Below are 23,416 nucleotides of genomic sequence, written 5' to 3'. Positions count from 1 at the left end.
TGCATTATCTATAGATATCTAAAATTTATAATATATAAAAAATAAATTTTTATTTTTATTTGTTTTTTCTTCATATAAAATTTTCGTAATCACACCTTTTAAATTTTAATTCGATAAATCAGTTATTTAAATTTATAAAATTATCATTCTAGGAGAAAAATACATATTAATTTGACTTAATTATAAATTTTTTGTAATTAAACTTTTTAATATTATAAAATATATAAACCAATTTTAAACTATAAAATCAAACTCAATTTTTTTTTTTCAAGAAAAATCGATTTTTTTTATAGTTAATGTTACCTGGTTCAAAATTTTAGTAGTTAAAAATATTTATAGTTTATGAATTATTTATATATATATATATATATATTGTGGATTTAGGGAGTAAATCAAATTAAAAGTTTGAAGCATTTATTTTTAATTTTAATTCGGGTTTGGCCCAGTTTAAATATGGGTGGATCCGACTTGTTATTTATTTATTTATTTTTATTTCTGTTTACATTCGGGTTTTTGGATTCTCGTCTATCTGGAACTCCTTTGGAAGAGCGAAAAAGAAAAGAAAAAGACCCGAAATAACCGCCATTCGGATCTTTATGCATAAGAAAAAACCCTAGGAAGCTTACTTGGACCCCTGCGTGTGCCATACGCTTGATCGTATCTCTCCGTGGTGTTCTTCGATTACCTCCTTGTTTTCCTATCTGTTAATCTTCCGCCACTGTGATTTCCTCATTTCTGGTGAGTTTTTATTTTGGTTTTTTTAATGTTTGCTCCATCCCAGTAATTTTGGATACTTTGGTTTTGATTTGCGCCTCTGCTCCTCTTGCTTTTGGAATATTGTTGTTGGATTGTATGCATCTTAATTGTTCTGTAATTCTCGTCAGTGATTAGATGGCGGATCGATTGACGCGTATAGCTATAGTGAGTTCGGATAGGTGTAAACCTAAAAAGTGCCGTCAAGAATGCAAGAAGAGCTGTCCCGTTGTTAAGACTGGTATTTTATGTTCTTTTTCTGCTTATTCGTTTGGAATTGAGAATTAAATTGTGATGGATTGTAGATTTTGATGTCGTTGATCTGATCTTTTGTCGGATACGAATAGGAAATAGTATTTCAGCTCGACGGATACCGGTTTTGTTGTTCTTGTGGGGTTGATGATTTTTAAGGTTTTCACCGAGGTAGAGAGTTCTAATCAACTAGTTTGTTATCTGGAGTCATCCGGATGATATAAATTTATTCTGGAACCTATTTTCGTTTGTCAAAAGATGTAGAATTACGTTTCAAGACAGTCGCCAACCATCCAGCGATTTAGACTTGAAATTTTTATTCATTTCGATTGTAATTCTACATCCACAAGAGTTTGATTGCGAAAAATTTCATATAACTATCTTCGTGCATGATTTGCAGATTTGTTTGCTACAGTAATTGACTTTCAAATGGCTCACAATGCGTCTCTATTTTTATAAGTATTTAATAATTTGGCGGCACTGTCATTATTGGTTTGTTGCTCACCCTTTTTTTTCATGGGCGGATTATAATGTTTATCGGGTTGATTTTCTTAGTCTTTTTGGAAGATTTCAATTTTTTTTTAATGTCACGATAAATAAAGTTTGTCATTTGGATGTTTTTCTTTATTTGAATTACGAACAACTCTGTATATTACGATTATTATTATTTTATCTTTTTTCTCAGCTTGTAAACATTGACTCGAGCAAAATTTTTCTTGATTAGGAGTGTTATTGCTACTTCATTAATTTTAATCTCTCTGCAGGTAAACTATGTATTGAGGTTACCCCAGCCGCTAAGATTGCTTTTATCTCAGAAGAACTATGTATTGGATGTGGTATATGTGTCAAGGTTTGTGCAAGTTGTGGTTTATGTGTGTCTGTATGAATAAACTGTTTTAGAATTATTGTGATGTGTAAATGGGTAATTATAATTGACTAATGATCCAAATTGTTCTGGCCAATGATACAGAAATGCCCATTTGAAGCAATTCAAATCATCAATCTGCCAAAGGATTTGGATAAAGATACAACACATCGATATGGCCCCAACACCTTCAAATTGCACAGGTTCATTCTTTACCAACTTGTAAATTTATGAATTTGTTTCATCTGGTTTGAAATTGAAGGATAATGTGGCTGCAGGTTGCCAGTTCCTCGGCCTGGGCAAGTTCTTGGTTTGGTTGGAACCAATGGTATTGGGAAGTCCACTGCACTGAAAGTCTTGGCTGGAAAGCTGAAACCAAATCTTGGCCGTTTCAATGTAACATTCTCAATTACTTTTTCTTCTTTACTTTGTCGTGTAATATAGCTCACCTTTTTCATGGACATTTGCAGAACCCACCAGATTGGCAGGAGATATTGACTTACTTTCGAGGATCTGAGTTGCAGAATTATTTTACACGTATCCTTGAAGATAATCTAAAGGTAATGTTAAATGCTCTACTACCGTATAGTTTCCCTCCATCTTTTCCATGCTTTCAAAATATATTGAATTTCTTGTTGTAGACTTAGTATTATGGTATATTGTTACTTTTAAACATTAATAAGGAATAGACATGCCTGGAGAGCTACTTCGTGAAGTTTTGGTGATTTTTTCCTCGTGCCAATGAAGATTTGGTATGCAGTTTAGCATCTCTTTAGTCCGTGATTACCTCAGTTACTTTGGATCCCCTACAGTTTCTGAATTAATTGCAGACAAGTAGTAACATGCTTGACCAAACTAGGACTGGAGTGGTTTCATGTTCTAGGTCTTGACATCAAAGTCACTCATTTTGGTACAGATAAAACTTTTCTGAACTGATGCAAATGTACTAGACAAGGGTGACAAAATCCTAAGGGGGTTACAAGACCTTCCCCAATCTTTGCAGCGTGTGTTAGCCTATGCATGGAATGGGCGGCCTAGTTTGTTTTACCCTTGAATCTACTATGTTAAGTTTATTGTTAACTTATACTGGCCATTAATAATGACCCATTTTTTACTTCTATGTCAGGCGATCATAAAGCCCCAGTATGTTGATCACATTCCGAAAGCAGTTCAAGGGAATGTTGGTCAGGTGCTAGAGCAAAAAGATGAGAGGGATATGAAGCAAGAATTATGTCGTGATCTTGAACTTAATCAGGTTATAGATAGGAATGTTGGTGACCTGTCTGGTGGAGAACTTCAAAGATTTGCCATTGCTGTTGTTGCCATACAGAATGCAGAGATTTATATGTTTGATGAACCCTCAAGTTACCTTGATGTGAAACAGAGACTTAAAGCTGCTCAAGTGGTTCGATCTTTGCTCAGGCCCAATAGGTACGTTTTGTCTCTTTTTATTATATTCCTAGCATTTTCATCTCTCCTATGTTAGTTTGACGTGGTTCATGCATCCTTTTGCAGCTATGTAATTGTTGTGGAGCATGATCTTAGTGTCTTGGATTATTTGTCTGATTTCATTTGTTGTCTTTATGGGAAACCGGGTGCATATGGAGTCGTTACCCTTCCTTTTTCGGTTAGAGAAGGAATCAACATCTTCTTGGCTGGGTTTGTTCCCACAGAAAATCTACGATTTAGAGATGAATCTCTTACATTCAAGGTGGTGTATCTGCTGACTTTTTACACCAGAATGGAACATTTATATCATCACAATATGTTCTTACTTTTTTATTCTTCTAGGTTGCTGAGACTCCTCAAGAAAGTGCGGAGGAAATAGAAACATATGCACGGTATAAATACCCAACCATGAGTAAAACTCAGGGAAATTTCAAGCTTCGTGTGGTAGAGGGTGAATTTACTGATTCACAGATTATTGTGATGCTCGGTGAAAATGGTACAGGGAAGACAACATTTATTCGTATGCTGGTATTTTGACTTTCCATTTCTTATTTACTAGTTTTTTTCTTTTTTATTTTTAATAGTAGTAAATAGTGAATGTCAAAGGATTAAGTCTCTCTCTCTTCCTAAGCATATACCACCATTGACTACATTTGCAGGCGGGTTTGTTGAAACCTGATTCTGTCGAAAACTCTGATGTTGAGATTCCTGAGTTTAACGTTTCCTACAAGCCCCAGAAGATTAGTCCTAAGTTTCAATCCACTGTCAGGCATTTGTTACATCAGAAAATAAGGGAGTCCTACATGCATCCGCAATTTGTTTCAGATGTAATGAAACCCTTGCTTATCGAACAATTAATGGACCAAGAAGTTGTGAATCTTTCTGGAGGAGAGTTGCAAAGGGTTGCGTTGTGCCTCTGCCTTGGAAAGGTACAATTACTTTAGTATTCCTGTCAAATATCATCGGCAAGTTGTATTAGCAGTTAAGTTGCACCTATGCTTTTGTGGTTAGGGTCCAAAAAAATCTGTTTGCCTGGACACGTTTATATTGGTAGTAATATATGCATGAGACTTGAGAGTAAATATTATTCTCTGTGCCAATTTTTTTTTTTTTTTTTTTTTAATATGATAGTCAGGAATACTTACAGGGAAATGATAGTTATTTGTTTTATTGTAATGCTTGCAGCCTGCGGATATCTATCTGATAGATGAACCGAGTGCTTACCTTGACTCTGAGCAGCGTATTGTTGCATCCAAAGTCATCAAGAGATTTATTCTTCATGCAAAAAAGACGGCTTTTGTGGTTGAACACGATTTTATTATGGCAACTTATCTAGCAGATCGAGTTATTGTTTACGAGGGTCAGCCATCAGTTGATTGTACTGCTAATTGTCCTCAGTCATTGTTGACTGGAATGAATCTCTTCTTATCTGTAAGACACGCTTCTTCTAATCCCCGAATCACATTCGTTCCTTTTTTAGTATTATACCATATCTAGGGATGGCCATTGACGTGTCTTCTTTTGATTGATCGCAGCATCTCGATATTACATTTAGAAGAGATCCAACAAATTTCAGGCCAAGAATTAACAAGGTCGACTCCGCAAAGGATCGGGAGCAAAAGTCAGCAGGCTCATATTATTATTTGGATGATTAAGAGTTTTCTTGATGTAATTCTTCATACCTCCTCCACAAAATCTCTCAACTTACCTTACCTTCTTACTTCTTTCCATACTAAAATGTAGTTTTCTTATGTTTACTTGCAGATATAGATGCTGGTTTTTTAACCTATAGAGGGCACTTCTGGAGCCAAATCATGGAATCTTAATCTTTGGAAGAGGTGCAGAAGGGGAGAGGATGCTTTCATTTTGTAGAATCTGTGCTTTTGGCTTATTTTGCTTTAATTCAAAGCACAGGGTATGCACCTTCTTGATTCTTGCCGTGCAGTATATTTCTTTTACAATTCTACGGTTTTCTTAGTCATCATCATAAGGCAAGTCTGAATGTCATTCACTTGTTTGTCCTCCTGCTCCTGAAATTGTGTATTTGATTAGATTTGCTAACATTTTGAGGAACAAATTGTATTTTCCACATTTTAGATTTTGTAATCTGCCAATTTCTTTCACTCAATGTTTTAGAGGAATGAGTGGATTTTATTGTGTGTTCTTTTTTTTGTTTCTCCATCTCAATCTTCTTTTTCATATCATCTGAGTTTGTGATGTTCTACAAAATTAGTGCAAAAACATTTTATCTGTAATAAGACATGTTTTTTCTAGCTACTCGAGCATTACCTCAACTGATTAGGATATTATAATATTGATTTAAAAGTTAGAACTCCGAGAAATATACCTCTTTATTTAAGTGTATAAAGTCTAAACTTCCCCTCATTCAGAGAGCACAGATCGTTCTTCTTTGTGAGTTAACAAATGGAAAAAGTGGGGAACTAAATTAAACCTTTCTGTATTCTTTTAACTCTATGGCTATCCACGAGAACATGAGGTAAAAATGTAGCCTCAAGTTCGACCTCCAATAATACCTGTACTTGATTTCGACTCTCATTAAAATCCCAAGTAAGCCTCTGCGTTGAATCCTCACAGGGTAATAAACAAAATATCCTTGAGAATTTGTCTTCTTTGCCTCTAGATTCAAGTAAAATCTCACAGTTGCCCTTATAAAGGAGGTCGATCTTCCTCGGGCGTTCGAGGCGGGTGCGGTTTCCAATCAGGTTTCTCATCCCAGTACATGTCATAAAATACGTGGCCTGGTGCAGCATTCTCCACACAACACCATATGCCAACGTAACGCTTGACACGGTTCCTGAACTTCTCTTCTCTTTTCTGATGATCAAATTAGTTTGTGTGTATTAAGACTTGATAGTTAGTCAAAGGAATCAAAGAGGTAAGGTATTGTTACCTTATCAGAGAAACCAGGGAAGGCATCTTGCATTGTGGAAAACTGGATGACTTTGACATCCTTGAATTTGGAAAATATTGCCTTGAACTATACAAGAAAAACATCAAATATAAAGTCCAATGGAGAGATGGAATTCTTATTACAGGTTTATAACTAACTTACAAGTAAAAGGGGATTCCTAGAACGCATAAACAGATGTCTAAAGCAAAACGAGAACCTCGATTTTAACAGCCAAACGTTCCATAAAATAGCACGTCGATTAGACCTCACAACAATGTTAACAAACAAGTTCTTGTTTTCTTTTGGTTATTGTCTCCAAAAAAATTTCAAAAGATATTCTTTTGGTCACAAACAAACGGTAAAGTTCACTACTAGCAGATATTGTTCTCTTTGGGCTTCCCCTCAAGGTTTTTAAAATGTGTCTGCTAATGAGAGGTTTTCACATCCTTATAAAGAATGTTTCGTTCTCCTCCCCAACTGATGTGGGATTTCACAATCCACCCCCCTTTGGGGCCCAGCGTTCTCGCCAACACTCGTTCCTTTCTCCAACTCCCCCCCCCCCCCCCCCCCCCCCCCCCCNCCCCCCCCCCCCCCTCCCCAATCCACCCCTTTTAGGGCCCAGCGTCCTTGCTGGCACACTGCCTCATGTCACTCCCTTCGGTGCTTAGCCTTCTCGCTGGCACATCGCTCGGTGCCTGACTCTGATATTAGACTTTCCTTTCGAGCTTCCCCTCAGGGGTTTTAAAATACGTATGCTTGGGAAAGGTTTCTAAAGAATGTTTCGTTCTCCTCTCCAACCAATGTGGGATCTCACACAAACTATTCTAAGGCTGCAGCAGTAAAAATTGTACCTATTATATTCCTCTAGAACTACAAACCAGTCAAAAGTTATAGCAATCTAACTTTGAGCATTAAAAAAGTTATATTTATCCAAGTTACGTACTACATCTTCATGTTACGACCACAGAAATTTTTTTGACTAGGGTAAACTTTGAGCAGTAAAAAAGTTCATATTGTCAAAACTGCCACTTACCGTGTCTTCATTGCTGTCCTTAGGAAATTTAAGCACACCTGGTAGTACCGTATCATTTGATGCATGACAACCTTCACTTTCTTGTTTACAAAGCTGAACATCAAGCCATGATTCTTTCACCTAAACACATATTAACAGTTCCTCACCAAATGCTATCAATCAGTTCCTATGACAAGCACAGATGATACTAACCTGTTTGGGGAGCAACGGATTGTCCAAGAAAGAATACTCTCTAAAGTTAATTCCTGGGCCAAACTCCTCCATTGATAATTCTTTTAACATCACATTGATCTGCTTGGCATAAACAAAAAACGAGCAAGAACATCAGTGCATCGGTTTTTAAATTATCACGTCTTTAATCCATACGTTATAGAATACGTAGGCCTCGACATTATAAATGAATCCCTCCCCACTTCAGTTCGAAGATTTTTTTTTTAGCACATACTAGACACATTGGTCATGTTTATGCATGAATTGTTATGACACCGAGTGCGACCCGGGACACATCTAGGTAGAGTTTCGTTCTGGTCAGCGCCTTATGGTGAAAAGCTCATCAAGACAATATTAACTGTTATTCAAAATTTTGGAGGTTACCTCAAAAACGTGGTCCAACGGGCAAATAAAAGGCTGTCGAGTCACAGAACCCTGAAGAACTCCAGGATGTCCATACCATAGCTTGTCTAACCGGCACCACAGTGGAGGCATTATCTATAGTTCACAAGTGAGAAACAATGAACAAATTATAGACCGAAATTTCTTAAGTAGCTGCTAAGGACAAGAACATCCAGAAATGTGATTTTTAAATGTCGGCTAGGGAGAGGTTTCCTCACCCTATAAGGAATGCTTCATTATGCTCTCCAACCGATGTGGGATCTCACAATCCACTAGTCCGGTGTCTGGCACACCGCTCGGTGTCTAGTTGTATACCATTTGTAACAACCTAAGCCTACCGCGAGCAAACATTGTCCACTTAAGCTCGTTACATATCGTCGTTAGCATCACGATTTTAAAGCACGTCTAATAGGGAGAAGTTTCCACACCCTTATAAGGAATGCTTCGTTCTCCTCTCCAACCGATATGGAATCTCACAATCCACCCCCCTTGAGAGCCCAACGTCCTCGCTGGTACACCGCTCAATGTCTAGCTCTAATATCATTTACAACAACTCAAGCCCACCGCTAACAAATATAGCCCGCTTTAACCCGTTACATATCGCCGTCATCCTCAAGATTTTAAAATACGTCTAATAGGGAGAAGTTTCCACACCCTTATAAGAAATGTTTCGTTCCCCTCTCCAACTGATATGAGATCTCACAAAAAGAGATACTCAATCTCTTTTCTTCTTTTCTATCAGTTTCCCTCAAACGTGTTACCCTTTTCTCTATCCGACATAATACAATATTTTCTCTCGAGCATGAATGTGTGACCTCAGATTCGAGCGTTCTTACCAGGACACGATTCAATAGTGAAGCAATAGCAAGTGCAGTCCTGATTTGTTTCAACTAAACAAAAAAAAAAAACAACTAAAAACTCAGAACTGGAACATTTCATGATATCATATGAGAAAAAAACTTAGTTTTATTGTTAGAACACACAACCTGGTAGTTCATAAGCCTAAAATGTGTATCAAGGTCATGCTCTCCGTCAAGTAATAGAGACTTCGGAATCGATGGCTTAAACGATAGGTAACCTCCTGCAGAATTCCCGAAAAAACGAAGCATTAAACATGAACAATCACAAAAGCGTGATTTAAATTCTTCAATCTCATAAAAAATTTACCTGGTGCATCAAAGTACTCCGGAGGATCATCGAAAGCCATGGCCTCACGCAGTCTATGGCGCTTTCCTTTGGTACCCGCGTACTGGAATGTAGTATGAACAGCATATGGCTCCAATCTAAATTGTTGATACATTGCCTGCCATTGTAGTTCAATCAATGGGATACATTTACATGGCTCGTATTATGATTAATACGACGTCGAGATCTAAGCAGGCTACACAAAATAGTACCTGAACAAAGAAGGTGTGTCCACTACAGAAAATACTTGCAGGTAAAATTCCTAGCTTGAGATTACCATCATAAGCATATACGAGTCCACTGTCTTCATCGACCGATGGTCCATATTTCTTACGAACAAGTTCGTTGAAACCATTTTGGTCCCAAATCTTGTCATCAGCTAGGAGCATTTCCTTCCACTCCTTAGCCAGTTTTTTTGATGCTCGTGTAGGCCGCCAGTGGAAGATTCCAATATTCAAGGCACCCGTAACTGTTCGAAAGCATTAACACCTTTAATCTTGATATTCATGGAAGAATTGAGAATATTTAATACTTTACCTTCGTTCCAAATATCCAACTTGTCATCGACCACGGTTGGTATAACCTGATCACTTGAAGATAAGACATCTGCTTCGGGGTAACGAGCGAGATATGGGAGCGGATTCTGTCACATAAAACAACTTATGTGGTTACTATGTTTCAAATAGTAGCATTAAAAGAATTCTGAAACGAACGAACGATAGATTTTGATGAATAAACCGAAGAATCCAAGATTCTCGATAATTTTTCTTGTGACTGTCATGGGGCTTAAAACGTTCATAGCTGGGTGAATATCATAAAATTCTTGAACTCATGAAAAGACTAAAGAAAATGTCCCTCCTTCCCTAAGATCTCCCAACCCACCTTATAATAATAAAACGACATAAGATGGTTCGATATGAAGGAATATGATACTAATAGAACATTCTTTAATAAGAGATCCTACATCGGTTGGAGAGGGAAACGAGATATTCTTTATAAGGGTGTGGAAACCTCTTCCTAGCAGACGCGTTTTAAAAACCTTGAGGGGAAGCTCAAAAGGGAAAGCCCAAAGAGGACAATATCTACTAGCGGTAGGCTTGAGTCATTACAAATGATATCAGGGTTAGACACTGGGCAATGTGCCAACAAGGAGGCTGAGCCCTGAAGAGGAGTGGACACGAGGCGGTGTGCCAACAAGGACGCTAGGCTCCGAAGGGGGGGTTGGATTGGGTGGGGGGTCCCACATAGATTGGAGAAGGGAACAAGTGGACTCCGAAGGAGGGTGGATTGTGAGATACCACCTCAGTTGGAGAAGAGAACGAAACATTCTTTATAAGAGTGTGGAAATCTCTCCCAAACAGACACATTTTAAAAACCTTGAGCGAAATCCCGAAAGGGAAAGCTCAAAAAGAACAATATCTGCTAGTGGTAGACTTGACCAGTTACATAAACAAAATCCAAAAGGTTTTAACACATCGAATATGTCGTTATCGTTATAGTATTGAAATATGAAAGTTTCTATCGGTAAGTGACATCTAGGCACATCCAAATAACAATTCAAAAATGTACCTTTAACCACACCATGTCGGTATCACACATCAACAACTCGAACCCATAAGGGAGGATCGAATCGATGAGTATCACTTTTTCTCTTCCCATCTTATGAAACGTCGACGATCCCCAACCAACATCCACCGTGCTCATATGACTTCCCATGTCAAAAACAGGAATACCTTTCCAATACAAAGCTTCCAACAATTTGGTGTCCATTGCACCTGAAATAATCACCCAAAGGAAGGAAAACTAAGTAGTTGTATAGCAGGTTGTGACTAAAAATGATATCAACAAACATTCAGTAGCTTACCAACAAGAAGATTAGAAAGATCAAGATCTGTCAAATGCTTAACCCAATTGAGAATGAAGTCTAAAAATGCATAGTTACCAAACGTAACTACTATTACGTTATCTTTTACGTGTCGTTGAACTAGCTCCTTGCTTAGCCGAAAGGTCGATGGAGATGGCATGTTTTTGGTGTCTGGAGCTTCCCAAATTGGTCTTTCCCCTTTGTTGTGAACATCTGGTTGTGATACATTTGGTGTTTGATCCTTGATGAGAGTTGAATTGGAATCTAGAAAGAGAGGGATAAGTCACAAATTAACGCAGACAATGCTAGTTTATGATGAACATTAAGAACATGATATGAACAGCCAAGAAAAAAAACTTGCATTAAGACCCTATACCATGTTTGCTGCTTTGTTATGAACAGCCAACAGCTAGGTTTGGTGTGAGATCCCTCGAGGAGATCGAAGCATTCTTTATAAGGGTGTGGAAACCTCTCCCTAGCAGATACGTTTTAAAAACCTTAAGGGGAAGTCTGAAAAGGAAAGTCAAAAGAGAACAATATTTGCTAGCGGTGGATTTGGACTATTACAAATGGTATCAGAGCCATACACCGGTGATGTGCCAGTAAGGAGGCTAAGTCCCAAAGGGGGTGGACACGAGACAGTATGCCAACAAGGACGTTGGGCTCCAAAGGGGTGGATTGGAGGGATCTCACATCGATTGGAGAAGGGAACAAGTAGACCCCAAAGGGGGGCGGATTGTGAGATCCCATATCGGTTGGGGAAGAGAACGAAACCCTTTAAGGGTGTGGAAATATTTCCCTAACAGACACGTTTTTAAAACTTTGAGGGGAAGTTTGAAAGGGAAGGTTTGAAGAGAACAATATCTACTAGAGGTGGGCTTGGACCGTTACAAATGGTATTAGAACCAGACACGAGGAAGCTGGACAGTGTGTTAGCAAGAACGCTAGGCTCCGCACATTGATTAGAGAAGGGAATGAGTGTGCGCGAGGACGCTGGACCCTGAGGGGGGTGGATTGTGAGATCCCCATCGGTTGGGGAAAAGAACGAAGCATTTTTTATAAGGGCATGAAAACCTCTCCCTAGCCGACGTGTTTTAAAAGTCTTGAGGAGAAGCCCAGAAGGGAAAACCAAAAAGGACAATATCTTCTAGTGGTAGGCTTGGGCCGTTACAAATGGTATCAGAGCCAGACACCGGGAGATGTGCCAATGAGGAGGCTAAGCCCCCGGACACGAGACATTGTGCCAACAAAGACGCTGGGCTCCAAAGGGAGGTGGATTGTGAGATTCCACATCGGTTGGGGAAGAGAACGAAGCATTCTTTACAAGGGTGTGAAAACTTCTCCCTAGCAGACACGTTTTAAAAACCTTGACTGGGAGCTCGAAAGGAAAAACCCAAAGAGGACAATATCTGCTAGGGGTGGACTTGAGCCGTTACACTCAGGCCAATCTAAAACCGAACTTCAGCTCATACACTATGGGATGCAACTAACCAGCCAATGCCATAATTCAATGAGGAACAAATGAAGCATTCAAGGGTCAAAGAACAGATCACAAACAAAAACTGAACAAAATCATCACTGAATCAAGAGTAATAAGAACAGAATAAGAACACGTACTGTTAAATTCACCAGAAGTAGACGAAAACCAGGAGGAGCTGAAACCAGAGACAAAATTGGAAGAGGAGTAAACAGCCGAAAAAACATAGAGCGACGAGAACACGATGCCGGCAGCGACGGTCGCATAGAACACCAAGAACAGAGGCCTTGTGTAGACTCCATCTTGGCACCCATTTCCCCACACCATTTTTTCCAGAGCTTTCAAATCTTCGATTTCTGTAACTCTTCAATCCCCGACAAGAAATTGGTCAACCCATTTCGCCTAAATCTAGGAAAAGTCAACTCTCCCTGTTTATCCCTTACAGAGCAGAGGTTGCCGTTGAATAAGCCCACGACGGGGACAGCTGATCCACGCCTTTCCGATCCCGGCGAGAGAAAGAAAGCGGGCAGATCGTCGGAAAATCGATGAATTCTACTAACGAGCTGCCACCCTTGACTGAACACTCTCGACTTAGCCACCATTTTAATCTCTGCTTACATTTTATTATTCATTTGGAAAATCATAGTTAAGTTGTGCTGTGTTATTAAAAAATAATAATAATAAATAATAATTTATAAAATGAATTATTGTGTAAATGTAAGTGTCTTGGTAGCAGATATTGTTCTTTTATGCTTTCTGTTTTTGGCTTCTCCTAAAGTCTTTCTTAGGGAAGGTTTACACATTTTTATAAATTGTGGTTCGTTCTCCTCCCTAACCAATGTGAAACATCACAATTCACCCCCTTCGAGGTTCAGCGTCTTCGCTGGCACTCTTTCGTTCCTCTAATCGATGTGGGACCACCTCCAAATTCACCCCCTATGGGGCAAGTATCCTTACTGGCACACCAACTCGTGTCTATCCCCTTCGGAGAACAGCGAGAAGGTTGGCACATCGTTCAGTGTCTGGCTTTAATACCATTTGTAACGCCCCAAATCCACCGTTATTAGATATTGTGCTCTTTGAGCTTTCCCTTTCCAGCTCCCTCTCAATGATTTCTAAAACGCTTATGCTAGAGGAAGATTTCTACACCCCTGAGTTTGTTATTCTCCCCAATAAATATGGGACATCACAGTAAATTATATTTTTATTAAAATAAATACAAATTTTATATGTTAAATTAAGTGAATTTATCGATATGCTAGAGATAAAATCAAATCAAGTCAAATTTATTATTAATTATAAAAAATATATTTTTACTTACTATATATTTTATATATAATTATCGGATTGTTTTGTTATATTTATTTTGCAACTACTTTTAAAAATTTTTAAAATTGGAGATAAATATTAATTTTAGGCTTGAAAACAAATATATTAATATATTTTTTTATTAAAAATAATAATTTAAATGAATAATCCGAATAAAACGAACCAATAGGTTGTTGAATTAAAAAAAAAAATTCGACCCAGCCTCTCCCATATATATATATAATTATTAATTTTTTTAATAATAATTAGTACCTTGAATTAAATTTTTTTATTATATTATTCAATTCAAAGCAATATTTAATTAAAATATATTTAAAGCAATATTTTCTTTTTAGACAAAAAGCTTTCTAAAGTCTGGGCCGATGTCTGGGCCATCGGCCCAATTAAAAGAGTCTGGCCGCAGGATGCATGTGTGTGTGCAGTTGTGGTGAGTCCTCACCTACCATGGTTCCTGTGATTTCGGGCGAGTTACTGGGGGTCGATCGTCATTCTAAAGGCCGGGACTGCCGGCTGCCAGCTCCGGTCACTGGCCGACAGAGGTTATTCATCGGTCTATTCACAGTCCGATCGCTGCAGGAGTTCGAATTTCCCATCGCTTAATGTGAAATGGCAATTTCAGATGAAGAAGACGAGTTGTTGGCACAATTTCTTGAAACGGAGGTTCTCTCGGAGGTCTCCGACAAGGTTTCTACCTCTTTCCTTTCTCTATTTCTCCGATATTCTTTGTGGAGTTGGAGCGGTTGGTATTTAGGAGAATTAAGGCGTATCGTTAAAACATGTTCGTTTGTTTCTTCAAATCTTATCATGTTCATGCCGATTTAGGGTGAACTACGTCGGATGGTGATGAATTTGACTGCGGATATTTGTAGGATTAGGGGAACGCACAGGAGGAACCACAACCTAAGAGAGCTCGATTCGAACAGATTAACCCTAACGAACAAAGAGAGGTAGCTTCCGTTACTACTTCGTCCTCTCAATTCAGTGGCATCGTTCCCGGGAGAATTGATACCGGAATTTTCAGTCAAATTCCTTCGGAGATCTTCCGCCATATCCTCAAGTTTTTCTCATCAGAGGTATTGTCAAGAGGAGCTGTTTTTTTCCTACTTCGTATTCTCCTCCCCATTTTTGTTCTCACTTTAACTGTTTGTTTCGATGCAGGATCTGATTTCTTGTTCACTGGTTTGTCGGTTTTTAAATTCTGTAGCGTCTGATGAATCATTATGGCGAAGATTGTAAGTAATTGCTTCTGATATTTCTCTATCTATTTGTGTTTGATCTGTACGCTACTCTATGACGAGCGTTAATTGGTTTTCCATTTTCTACGAACACTTAAGCCTGCAATTCGTGTACAGATATTGTCTGGGTTGGGGTCTGGTTCCCAAGACCAAGAAATTGCGCCAGTGTCCTTGGAAAAACCTATATATTCAGGTTCTTCTTTTACCCTTTGTTAAGAAATGATCTTAAATCCTGTTATCTGAAATAGAAGAAATGGTTCTAAATTCATTATCCTGTTTGAAACGGAATTTTTTTGAAGAAATGAGAGTAATTACATTCTTTTTGTTAGGAAAACAAAATAAGAACTTCACTACTTCACTAATATAGGCTTCTAAACTAGCTCTATTGAAAGAAAATAAAATTAGCACCACCGAAAACATTGTTAAAATACTTTTACGAGAAGGTTTTATTGAAAACATAAGGAAACTTAGGGAAAACAACAAGGATTTTTGGGTTTTAACCCTACGACATAGAAGAAATAGGAAAGGACCATATAAAACGATTTTAAATTTAAAACCGACCAGACCTAGTCTCCGAATCTTTTTTAACTATAAACAAATTCCTCGAATTTTAGGCGGAATGGGCATTCTAATTCTTTCTACTTCTCAGGGTATAATGATAGATCGAGAAGCTCAACTTTAGGCAATCGGTGGAGAAATTTTCTGTCTGTTGAAAGAAAATTACGATATGATAAGTTTAAATGAATGATTTACTCAAAATTATATGAAATCGAACACACAACAAAATTTGTTAATATTTAAGAGCTTTATACATCATTCTATGGATCTGACAGTACTCTGGGGGGTTCCTGCCTGCGGCTGTATATTCATTTTTTGTTAAGGGCTATGCCTGTTTTGTTAGTTGAATCTATACCCATCTTAGTGATGAACACTCATCACCCATTTTGCTATCATCTCAGCGTGACGAAGAGGATATGACTCAACTGGTTCGAGATTGTTCTTCCGAGTTTAAAGAGTACTACATCCAAATGCAAGCAGCAAAAAGAAGTCAAGCTCCTCTTCCTTCTCAGGTGTCTGATTTTCTCACAAGCTTTTAACGCTGCAAAAGAATTGCCCATATAGTTTCGGTTTTTATATTCTCGTGTTTAGAGATAGGGTTGAATGATGGTTCATGCAAGGTTTTCTTGGAACCCAACATATAGTTTCTTGTATAGTTTTGTTTTCTGGTTTTGCCCTAGGCTATCTCCCTCCTTAGTCTTTACTAATTCTATTTTTCTGGTAACTAAAGAAAAAAAACTATTGAGCGTTTGCAGGTGTAGGACGACCAAATAATTCTCGGCAGGACTGTGGCCGATCAAGTATCTACATGGAAAAGCAGCAGGGGGTTGACTGACAAGATAGTCATAGATCATACTTGTTCTGGAGAAACATGTACATATTACCAAGTTGGTGATGCATTTGTATGTGAAAAGACTGGACTTGTTCATGGTAAGATATTCTTCTATCTTTTATATCCATTTTTTTTGTTGTAGATTGCCCTGTGACTTCAGTACCTGTGTAATTGATGAGTTGCACGTTTTTTTCCCCTAGTATGTGATGACACTTGCCGAGAAGTCGTTATGGATCCGAACGATGAACAACTTGTCTGCAGAATATCTGGACACTGCTTTGATACTCTACTTTTTCCAGACTCTATGGAACTGGATACTGTGAGTACAACCCTTGACTAGTCTGCGCTTCCTTCTGCTATCTAACACTCTTAACTTCCTACCCGATGGCTCCCAACCCACTACTGAAAATAGAGCGAGACTAGAAATGGGCTCTTTTAATATCAATACTAATACTAATACTGTAACAGCCCAAGTCCACCGCTAGCTGATATTGTCCGCTTTGGCCCGTTACATATCCCTGTTAGCCTCACGATTTTAAAATGCGTCTACTATGGAGAGAATCTAGCTCTACTCCAACCAGTGTCTTGCACTGTTCGGTGACTGACTTTGATACCATTTATAACAGTCCAAGCTCATCGTTAGTAAATATTGTCCGCTTTGGCCTGTTGTGTGTCACCGTTAGCTTTACGGTTTTAAAACGCGTCAACTAGGGAGAGGTTTTCAGATCCTTATAAAGAAGTTTTGTTTCCCTCTCCAACCGATGCGGGATCTCACGATCCACTCTTTTTTGGGCCTAGCGTCCTTGTTGGCACATCGCTTGATGTCTGGCTCTGATACCATTTGTAACAGCCCAAGCTCACCGTTAGTAGATATTGTTTGCTTTGGCCCGTTAAGTGTCGCCGTCAGCTTCACAGTTTTAAAACGCGTTAACTTGGGAGAGGTTTTCACACCCTTATAAAGAAGTTTTGTTTCACTCTCCAACCGATGTGGTATCTCACAAATTATGTAATAAATGGAGTTTTTATTTTTACAAATGGTACTTCTATACGGTCTATTGTACAAAGGTTCTTATCTGACACCTTCATGCATTTTTATGTCTTAATAGATTTTTGTTCACCTCATTTGATGCACATCGAACTTGTAGGAACTGCAACAAGCGGGTGTAATCGACGAGGCGGAGGCGGAACCATTCATGGGTTCGGGTCGTTTTGGTATAAAATCACGATCTATCCTTTGTTTATATTTTAGTGAACACATGTTTTTTTGTTTTCCAGTAGAACAATTGAACTATGTTCATGTCGTCGGAGAAGGCATGTTTTTAACTCATCTTAATATACGACAGCTCGAGCTTACTTGCAGGGGTACAATTGTGCCGACGAGGCCGAGCTAGAAGCTACTTTGAGGTTCTGCTGATTCAAAACTCGAACAATTCGGTCAGGCCTATGCTTGATCGAACACTCCTGTGGCATCCAATTTTTGAGACAAGACTGCTGTGGATTATATTCGTGAATTTCATCATGTGCAGAAGTTTTTTAATTAGGTAATATATTTCTTATATATATATATATCTTTTTGTCAGCTTTCTTCCCTTCCAAAGCTCTCTTTCTCTCTCTCTTATCATTCGAAAGAGTTATGTTAGTGATGAAAATAGATAACATGGCTATGTTTAGTGAATAAAGACACAAATTATAGTCTCGAACTCGAACGCCTTACATAAGTAATTTTCATCGTCACGACTATTTTCTTGTTTTTTTTTTTTTTTTTTGTTGTTTGTGTCGGGCGTTAATTAAAAGAAGAGCGATTATTTAGAGGTTGTTGTTCATAGGGATCCAGTTCCTCTTCTTTATTGTCTTCCTAATCTCACATCAATATCAACTCCTGAGATCTTCCTCGGGTTTCAAAAAATTGGTAAGGTTACCCTTAATTCACCTTTTGAGATAAAAGATGAGTATGTTTTGGATTTTCATTTATTATTATAATAATAATTCGCGGAATTAAAATTAACTTGAACATAAAGAAATAAATCATTTTATACGAATATTAATTTTTTTTTAGTTCCACATTTTCTAAAATATAAAATATAAAATTTAATTAATTAAATTATATTTAAGTTGGAATATTAACTTGTAATTCCAAATACCTAAAAAAAAACATAGAAAAAGACATTATTTAATTAAATATTTCTTTTTAAAATGGAAAGTAATTTTCTAGTTTTGGCAACGTCAACACAAAAAACGCCATTCTCCATTGCCAAGAAAGAGGAACTTCTAAATTCCAATAAATAAATAAATAATTTACACATAATTAATTAATTAAATCAAGGAGATTAATTTGCCTTAAACTCCAAGAGATGATGTTCTTCAGATTTGATGCACAGCCAAACACCATCGACCAAACAATGACAGTCAACAACTGAACGCTACCGCCTCTTCCTCCAGCCCCCTTTCTTTTTTTTTTTTTTCTTTCTGTTTCACAGCTCGATCCCATCTGTCTCTATACGGATTTGGCAGGGATTTGAGCCTATCGACGGCCGGCGGCGAGAGGTATGGCGGCAGCGCTCGGTGGAGGTAGTGGTACCGGAGGCGGATTGATATTCGGCAGTGGGGATGTGTCGAAGGCGCACGCGGCTATGGCTTTGGTGCAATTAATCAATGGAGGTTATCATGTTATCACCAAAGTCGCCCTTAATGTTGGGATGAATCAACTCGTCTTTTGTTTGTTCCGCGACTTGTTGGCTCTCACGATTCTTGCCCCTGTTGCTTATGTTCGGGAGAAGTATAGTTAACATTTCTCTCTATTTCTTCTCTTGTTTGTTTCTTGTTTTTGTTCTTTGTTGAAATTGGTTGTTTTGGGTTTTTCTGATCATCGTTTTGATCCCATTTAGTTTGTTGTATAGCGTTTTTATGGCGTCCTTTGATTCTCAGGGCCATGCCTGTTTGTGTGCTTGTTGAATGTGATCATTGATTTCCTCTGCTTCTTCTGACATTTGATGGAAGATGAAATTTAGGGATCGTGCAAGTTTGATTATGTTGATCAAACTATTGAATAGGCCTATTCCTGGAATAGTTTACTGCTTCTGGTTGTATTTAGGACTTCTTTTTAATTGCTTCTGGCCACGATTGGTTTTGTTCTTCAATTTCATGTTGACTCTTGAGTTAGCATCTTCTTTTCCTGTAAAGTATAAGAATCAGGTTCTTTATCTTCTGTCTGACATAAACAGAGCGGTCAATTCAAATCTTTAGAACTTGTAGAATTGCCATAGATTCGGATCTTTATGATTCAAGTATTGGTGGATAACAAATGATTGTAGATCATTGTCCAAGCCCACCGCTTGTAGATATTGTCCGCTTTGGCCCGTCATGTATCGCTGTTATCCTCACAGTTTTAAAACGCGTCTATAGGAAAAGGTTTCCACACCCTTGTAACGAATGTTTTGTTCCCATCTCCAACCGATGTGAGATCTCACAGATTAATATGCAAGATTGCAATGTTTGATATATGGATATTTGGCAATCATGGATTGCTTCTTAAAAGCATGTATTTAACAATTTTAACTAATTATGACTTAGCAATTAGGACACTTATTCATAGTTCAAATCTTCATCTCACATTTGTTTTATAAAAATCCCAACCATTTGTCTTCGCATAGCTTACGATCACTCATATATTTCATTAATGTTTGCCTTCTAGTATCGTGAAGGTATGGACCTTTTAACATCCTAAGTTTAATTTTGTTTTCCTTCTGTCTACAGGCGAGTTCGTTTGCCCATGACTCGAGAACTCTTCATATCGTTTTTCATTCTTGGTTTAACTGGGTGAGGCCATATACCGTTTATCGTATTCTGATTTTGTTCTGTTCATTATCATCGATGAAGTAGTAATTGCTACTGGTAAAAGAAAAAGAAGTTTCTATGGATCTGGTGAAACATTCTATTTATTACACCTATCTTCCTGTGGTTAGGATTTTTGGTAACCAGCTTCTCTTTCTTGTTGGACTTGGCTACACTAATCCAACTTATGCTGCTGCCATACAGCCTTCCATTCCAGTTTTTACATTCCTTTTGGCTGTTATGATGGGGTTAGTTTGACCTATTATCGTTCAATTTCATCATTTTACTGAAAGTTTTAGTTTGTGTTTTAAGAAGTGAGATGGATGTAAGTTCCTTGTTGTATATTGTATCTTGACTTATTATGCAGCACAGAGTCTGTGAACTTACTCAAAGTGGAAGGACAGGCAAAGGTTGGTGGTACACTCGTTTGTGTCTGTGGTGCCATATTGATGGTTTTATTCCGTGGTCCAGCTTTGTTTGGAAACCCTGAATCTGATTTCATGTCGCATAACGAAATAAGTGCAAGGGGTCAACCAGAGCCTGCCGGATGGCTATTGTCTAACCTTCTGGAGTATGGATTGGATCATTTTCATATTGGGGTATTATGCTTGATAGGGAACTGTATGTGCATGGCTTGTTTCTTGGCTATCCAGGTATTTCACTGATATTACACCTTTTCTGATTGTTACTACAGCATTTGATGAAAATATCCAGGTTTCTTTTGTTTGATTCTTGCAAAAAAATGTTTGATTTGGATTGTTGGAAGCTCATTAAAAATGGGCTTTTGGAAGTAGAATCTAGGAGTGGAAGGAGAGATGGATTCCGGGTAGATTTTGCCGAACTGTAACAGAAGAATCAGTTAATGATGGATGTGCAGTGTGCAACAAATCTTGAGCGAAGGTATATAGAAGCAGTACACGAAAACAATAAAAGACAAGGGATTAAAATGTTATATGGCGAGGAAAAAGTAGTTTCATGCCGGAAAATAGCAATTGAAATTCAGTACTATCGTAGATATAAATTCTGAAGCTATTAAATGAATATATATATATATATATATATATATTGATGTAGAGGTTGCTTCCTTGATGGTTTCAGAGATCTATGGTATCCTATTGTCTCATCGTAGGTGGGCGGGGAAGATGCATAGTGTCGTATTCTGAAATTTTTCGAGCATTGTATGATACTGCTATATAATTTTCTTCATTTTATAGTCAGCAACGTTTAAGAGATCTCTTGTGCATTTTAGGCACGGGTGTTAAAGAAGTATCCTGCCAACTTATCGGTCACGGCATATTCTTATTTATTTGGTGCTACATTGATGGTGATCACATCTTTCTTCATGACCAATGAATCCACAGACTGGAATTTGACGCAATCAGAGTTTTTCGCTGTCCTTTATGCTGTAAGTTTGATCACACTTTATACTGCACCCCTCCTTTGGAACATTGTTGATTATGTATAGTTTACGGGATTGAATTCCTTTGAAAATTTTGAAAGCCTCTTCTCCTCTCCCATCAGTTCACTTTTGAATGATGACATCAGTATGCTTGTACTTGTGTGAGATCCTACCTCGGTTGAAGAAGGGAACAAAACACTCTTTATAAGGGTGTGGAAACCTCTCCCTAGTATACGCGTTTTAAAACCTTGAAGGGAAGCTCAGAAGGGAAAGCCCAAAGAGGACAATATCTGCTAACAATGGGCTTGAATTGTTATAAATGGTATCAGAACCAGGCTACCGGGAGATGTGCCAGTGAGGAGGCTGACACCAAAGGGGGGTAGACACTATGCGGTGTGCCAGCGAGGACGCTGGGCCTCAAAGGGGGTGAATTTTGAGATCCCACATTGGATGGAGAGGGGAACAAAACACTCTTTATAAGGGTGTGGAAACCTCTTCCTAGTAGACATGTTTTAAAACCTTGAGTGGAAGGCCGGAAGGAAAAGTCCAAAGAGGATAATATTTTTTTTGCTAGTAGTGGGCGTTGAATGTTACCACTTCTCACCTTCACACTTCAAGATAACACATTATATTCCTATGATCCATCTCCATAAACTATTTGAAGTTTTACTTGGCTTAGAAATTTTATCAAGATAATATAGAGAAAGCGTTACGAAAATCAATTTTCATTTATAGGGAATTTTTGCATCTGCCATCAATTATGGACTCTTGACATGGTGCAATAAGATATTGGGGCCTGCATTGGTCGCTCTTTACAACCCACTTCAACCTGCAGCATCTGCGCTGCTATCAAGAGTTTTCATAGGAAGCCCTATTTATCTTGGAAGGTATTCCTCAATCTTAGTTACATTTTATGCCTTTTTCTTAACAAGATTGATATCAATGTGTTCCACGCTATCTCCTTTTACCTCAACTAAAAGGCAATTGGTATTATTTTCTGCTTGTTGACAGTGTTTTGGGGGGCTCTCTTATAATTGCTGGTCTTTATTTGGTTACTTGGGCGTCACATAGGGAACGACAAACAACTCCAATTTTGCTTCCACATTCAACCAGGTCCTCTGAACCACTTATTCATAAAGATGCATTGACTAACAAGATTGCATATCAGATAGGACAGATTTTCTCAGGCTCTACATCTTCACCCAAATCTGTAGATTAGACCAAACTCTCTGATGGGATTTTTGATTGAAAGTTCTCACAGTTCAACCTTTTCAAAAGGGTGATTTTGATTGAAAACCTTCATCATATTGTAATGTTTTCAATGGGATTAGATGATTCATTATTCTGCCTGCTCCATGTATTGCTTGTATATTTTTGCTGAATAAGCTGTCTATCTCAGAGCTCCAAATGGATCCATTAGCTGCCCTACGTTCCTTTTTCAAGCTTTTTCCTATAGTTGAAAGACTGCACTGGCCATCTTGTGATGGGATTTTTGTCAAATTTAATACGCTATAAGATATTGTGAGTGGTTAGATTGGTTTTGTTGCTATGATCTACCCCCTCCAATTTGTATTATAAATAAAGGTTGAAAGTTAGAACAGGGAAAGGAAGATTACTCTGGAGTAGTTTAGACCAAAAGTTATAAGTCTTGTCTAGAGATATCTACGGGGTTGTGAAAGGTATAGGTCTCGTCTAGAGATGTTCATAAGAGAAGAAGAGATGAAAGGTTTATGTGAGATTCTACATCGGTTGAGGAGAGAACGAAACACCTTTTATAAGAGTGTGGAAACCTCTCCCAAACATACGTGTTTTAAAAACCTTGAGGGGAATC

The 23,416-nt window shown here is 38.1% G+C and overlaps 3 protein-coding genes and 1 pseudogene across 5 annotated transcripts; 3 read left to right on the top strand and 1 right to left on the bottom strand.

Moving 5' to 3' along the window:
• The first annotated feature begins 534 nt into the window (after positions 1–534).
• Positions 535–5,479, top strand: LOC111477027 (ABC transporter E family member 2). Of its 2 annotated transcripts, none has more exons than XM_023120961.1 (13): positions 535–738; positions 892–994; positions 1,770–1,855; positions 1,976–2,073; positions 2,149–2,266; positions 2,341–2,430; positions 2,997–3,301; positions 3,386–3,581; positions 3,662–3,847; positions 3,979–4,248; positions 4,505–4,750; positions 4,855–4,987; positions 5,084–5,479. In XM_023120961.1, exons 2-12 carry the CDS (start codon positions 892–894, stop codon positions 4,972–4,974), a joined length of 1,818 nt encoding a protein of 605 aa, XP_022976729.1. In that variant the 5' UTR covers positions 535–738; the 3' UTR covers positions 4,975–4,987; positions 5,084–5,479. The 2 variants fall into 2 exon arrangements, with proteins under 2 accessions (XP_022976729.1, XP_022976728.1); XM_023120960.1 differs by having other exon boundaries at positions 885–994.
• Positions 5,480–5,652: 173 nt separating this feature from the next.
• LOC111477026 (arabinosyltransferase XEG113-like) lies at positions 5,653–13,026 on the bottom strand. Its single transcript, XM_023120958.1, has 13 exons — positions 12,542–13,026; positions 10,925–11,188; positions 10,630–10,835; positions 9,598–9,703; positions 9,273–9,529; positions 9,043–9,178; positions 8,862–8,956; positions 8,712–8,765; positions 7,858–7,971; positions 7,456–7,554; positions 7,264–7,383; positions 6,231–6,317; positions 5,653–6,154 (listed from the first exon to the last, which is right to left on the bottom strand). Exons 1-13 carry the CDS (start codon positions 12,726–12,728, stop codon positions 5,987–5,989), a joined length of 1,893 nt encoding a protein of 630 aa, XP_022976726.1. The 5' UTR covers positions 12,729–13,026; the 3' UTR covers positions 5,653–5,986.
• A 1,114-nt stretch (positions 13,027–14,140) lies between these two features.
• On the top strand, positions 14,141–18,055 carry LOC111477081 (annotated as a pseudogene).
• Positions 18,056–18,687: 632 nt separating this feature from the next.
• Positions 18,688–23,013, top strand: LOC111477065 (WAT1-related protein At4g19185-like). Of its 2 annotated transcripts, none has more exons than XM_023121021.1 (7): positions 18,688–19,131; positions 20,109–20,171; positions 20,318–20,434; positions 20,554–20,839; positions 21,436–21,591; positions 22,321–22,472; positions 22,597–23,013. In XM_023121021.1, the coding sequence occupies exons 1-7, from the start codon at positions 18,902–18,904 to the stop codon at positions 22,802–22,804; spliced, it is 1,212 nt and encodes a 403-aa protein (XP_022976789.1). In that variant the 5' UTR covers positions 18,688–18,901; the 3' UTR covers positions 22,805–23,013. The 2 variants fall into 2 exon arrangements, with proteins under 2 accessions (XP_022976789.1, XP_022976790.1); XM_023121022.1 differs by having other exon boundaries at positions 19,019–19,136.
• The last annotated feature ends 403 nt before the right edge of the window (positions 23,014–23,416 follow it).

Source organism: Cucurbita maxima, unplaced genomic scaffold, assembly GCF_002738345.1.
Source record: "Cucurbita maxima cultivar Rimu unplaced genomic scaffold, Cmax_1.0 Cma_Scf00003, whole genome shotgun sequence".
NCBI classification, from domain to species: Eukaryota; Viridiplantae; Streptophyta; class Magnoliopsida; order Cucurbitales; family Cucurbitaceae; genus Cucurbita; species Cucurbita maxima.
The sequence above is the reverse complement of the archived record's forward strand: the minus strand, read 5'-3'. Positions and strand labels throughout refer to the sequence as shown.

Excerpts from the sequence above, each read along its gene's own strand:
- LOC111477027 (XM_023120961.1), top strand. The coding sequence starts at position 892 with ATGGCGGATCGATTGACGCGTATAGCTATAGTGAGTTCGGATAGGTGT. Across the intron at positions 2,267-2,340 it reads CAAATCTTGGCCGTTTCAAT|AACCCACCAGATTGGCAGGA; the intron begins GTAACATTCTCA and ends GGACATTTGCAG. Across the intron at positions 3,582-3,661 it reads ATGAATCTCTTACATTCAAG|GTTGCTGAGACTCCTCAAGA; the intron begins GTGGTGTATCTG and ends TTATTCTTCTAG.
- LOC111477026 (XM_023120958.1), bottom strand. The coding sequence starts at position 12,728 with ATGGTGTGGGGAAATGGGTGCCAAGATGGAGTCTACACAAGGCCTCTG. Across the intron at positions 7,555-7,857 it reads CGTTGGACCACGTTTTTGAG|ATCAATGTGATGTTAAAAGA; the intron begins GTAACCTCCAAA and ends TATGCCAAGCAG. Across the intron at positions 6,318-7,263 it reads AGGACAGCAATGAAGACACG|TTCAAGGCAATATTTTCCAA; the intron begins GTAAGTGGCAGT and ends TTTCTTGTATAG.
- LOC111477065 (XM_023121021.1), top strand. The coding sequence starts at position 18,902 with ATGGCGGCAGCGCTCGGTGGAGGTAGTGGTACCGGAGGCGGATTGATA. Across the intron at positions 20,172-20,317 it reads TTCATTCTTGGTTTAACTGG|GATTTTTGGTAACCAGCTTC; the intron begins GTGAGGCCATAT and ends TCCTGTGGTTAG. Across the intron at positions 22,473-22,596 it reads AGCCCTATTTATCTTGGAAG|TGTTTTGGGGGGCTCTCTTA; the intron begins GTATTCCTCAAT and ends GCTTGTTGACAG.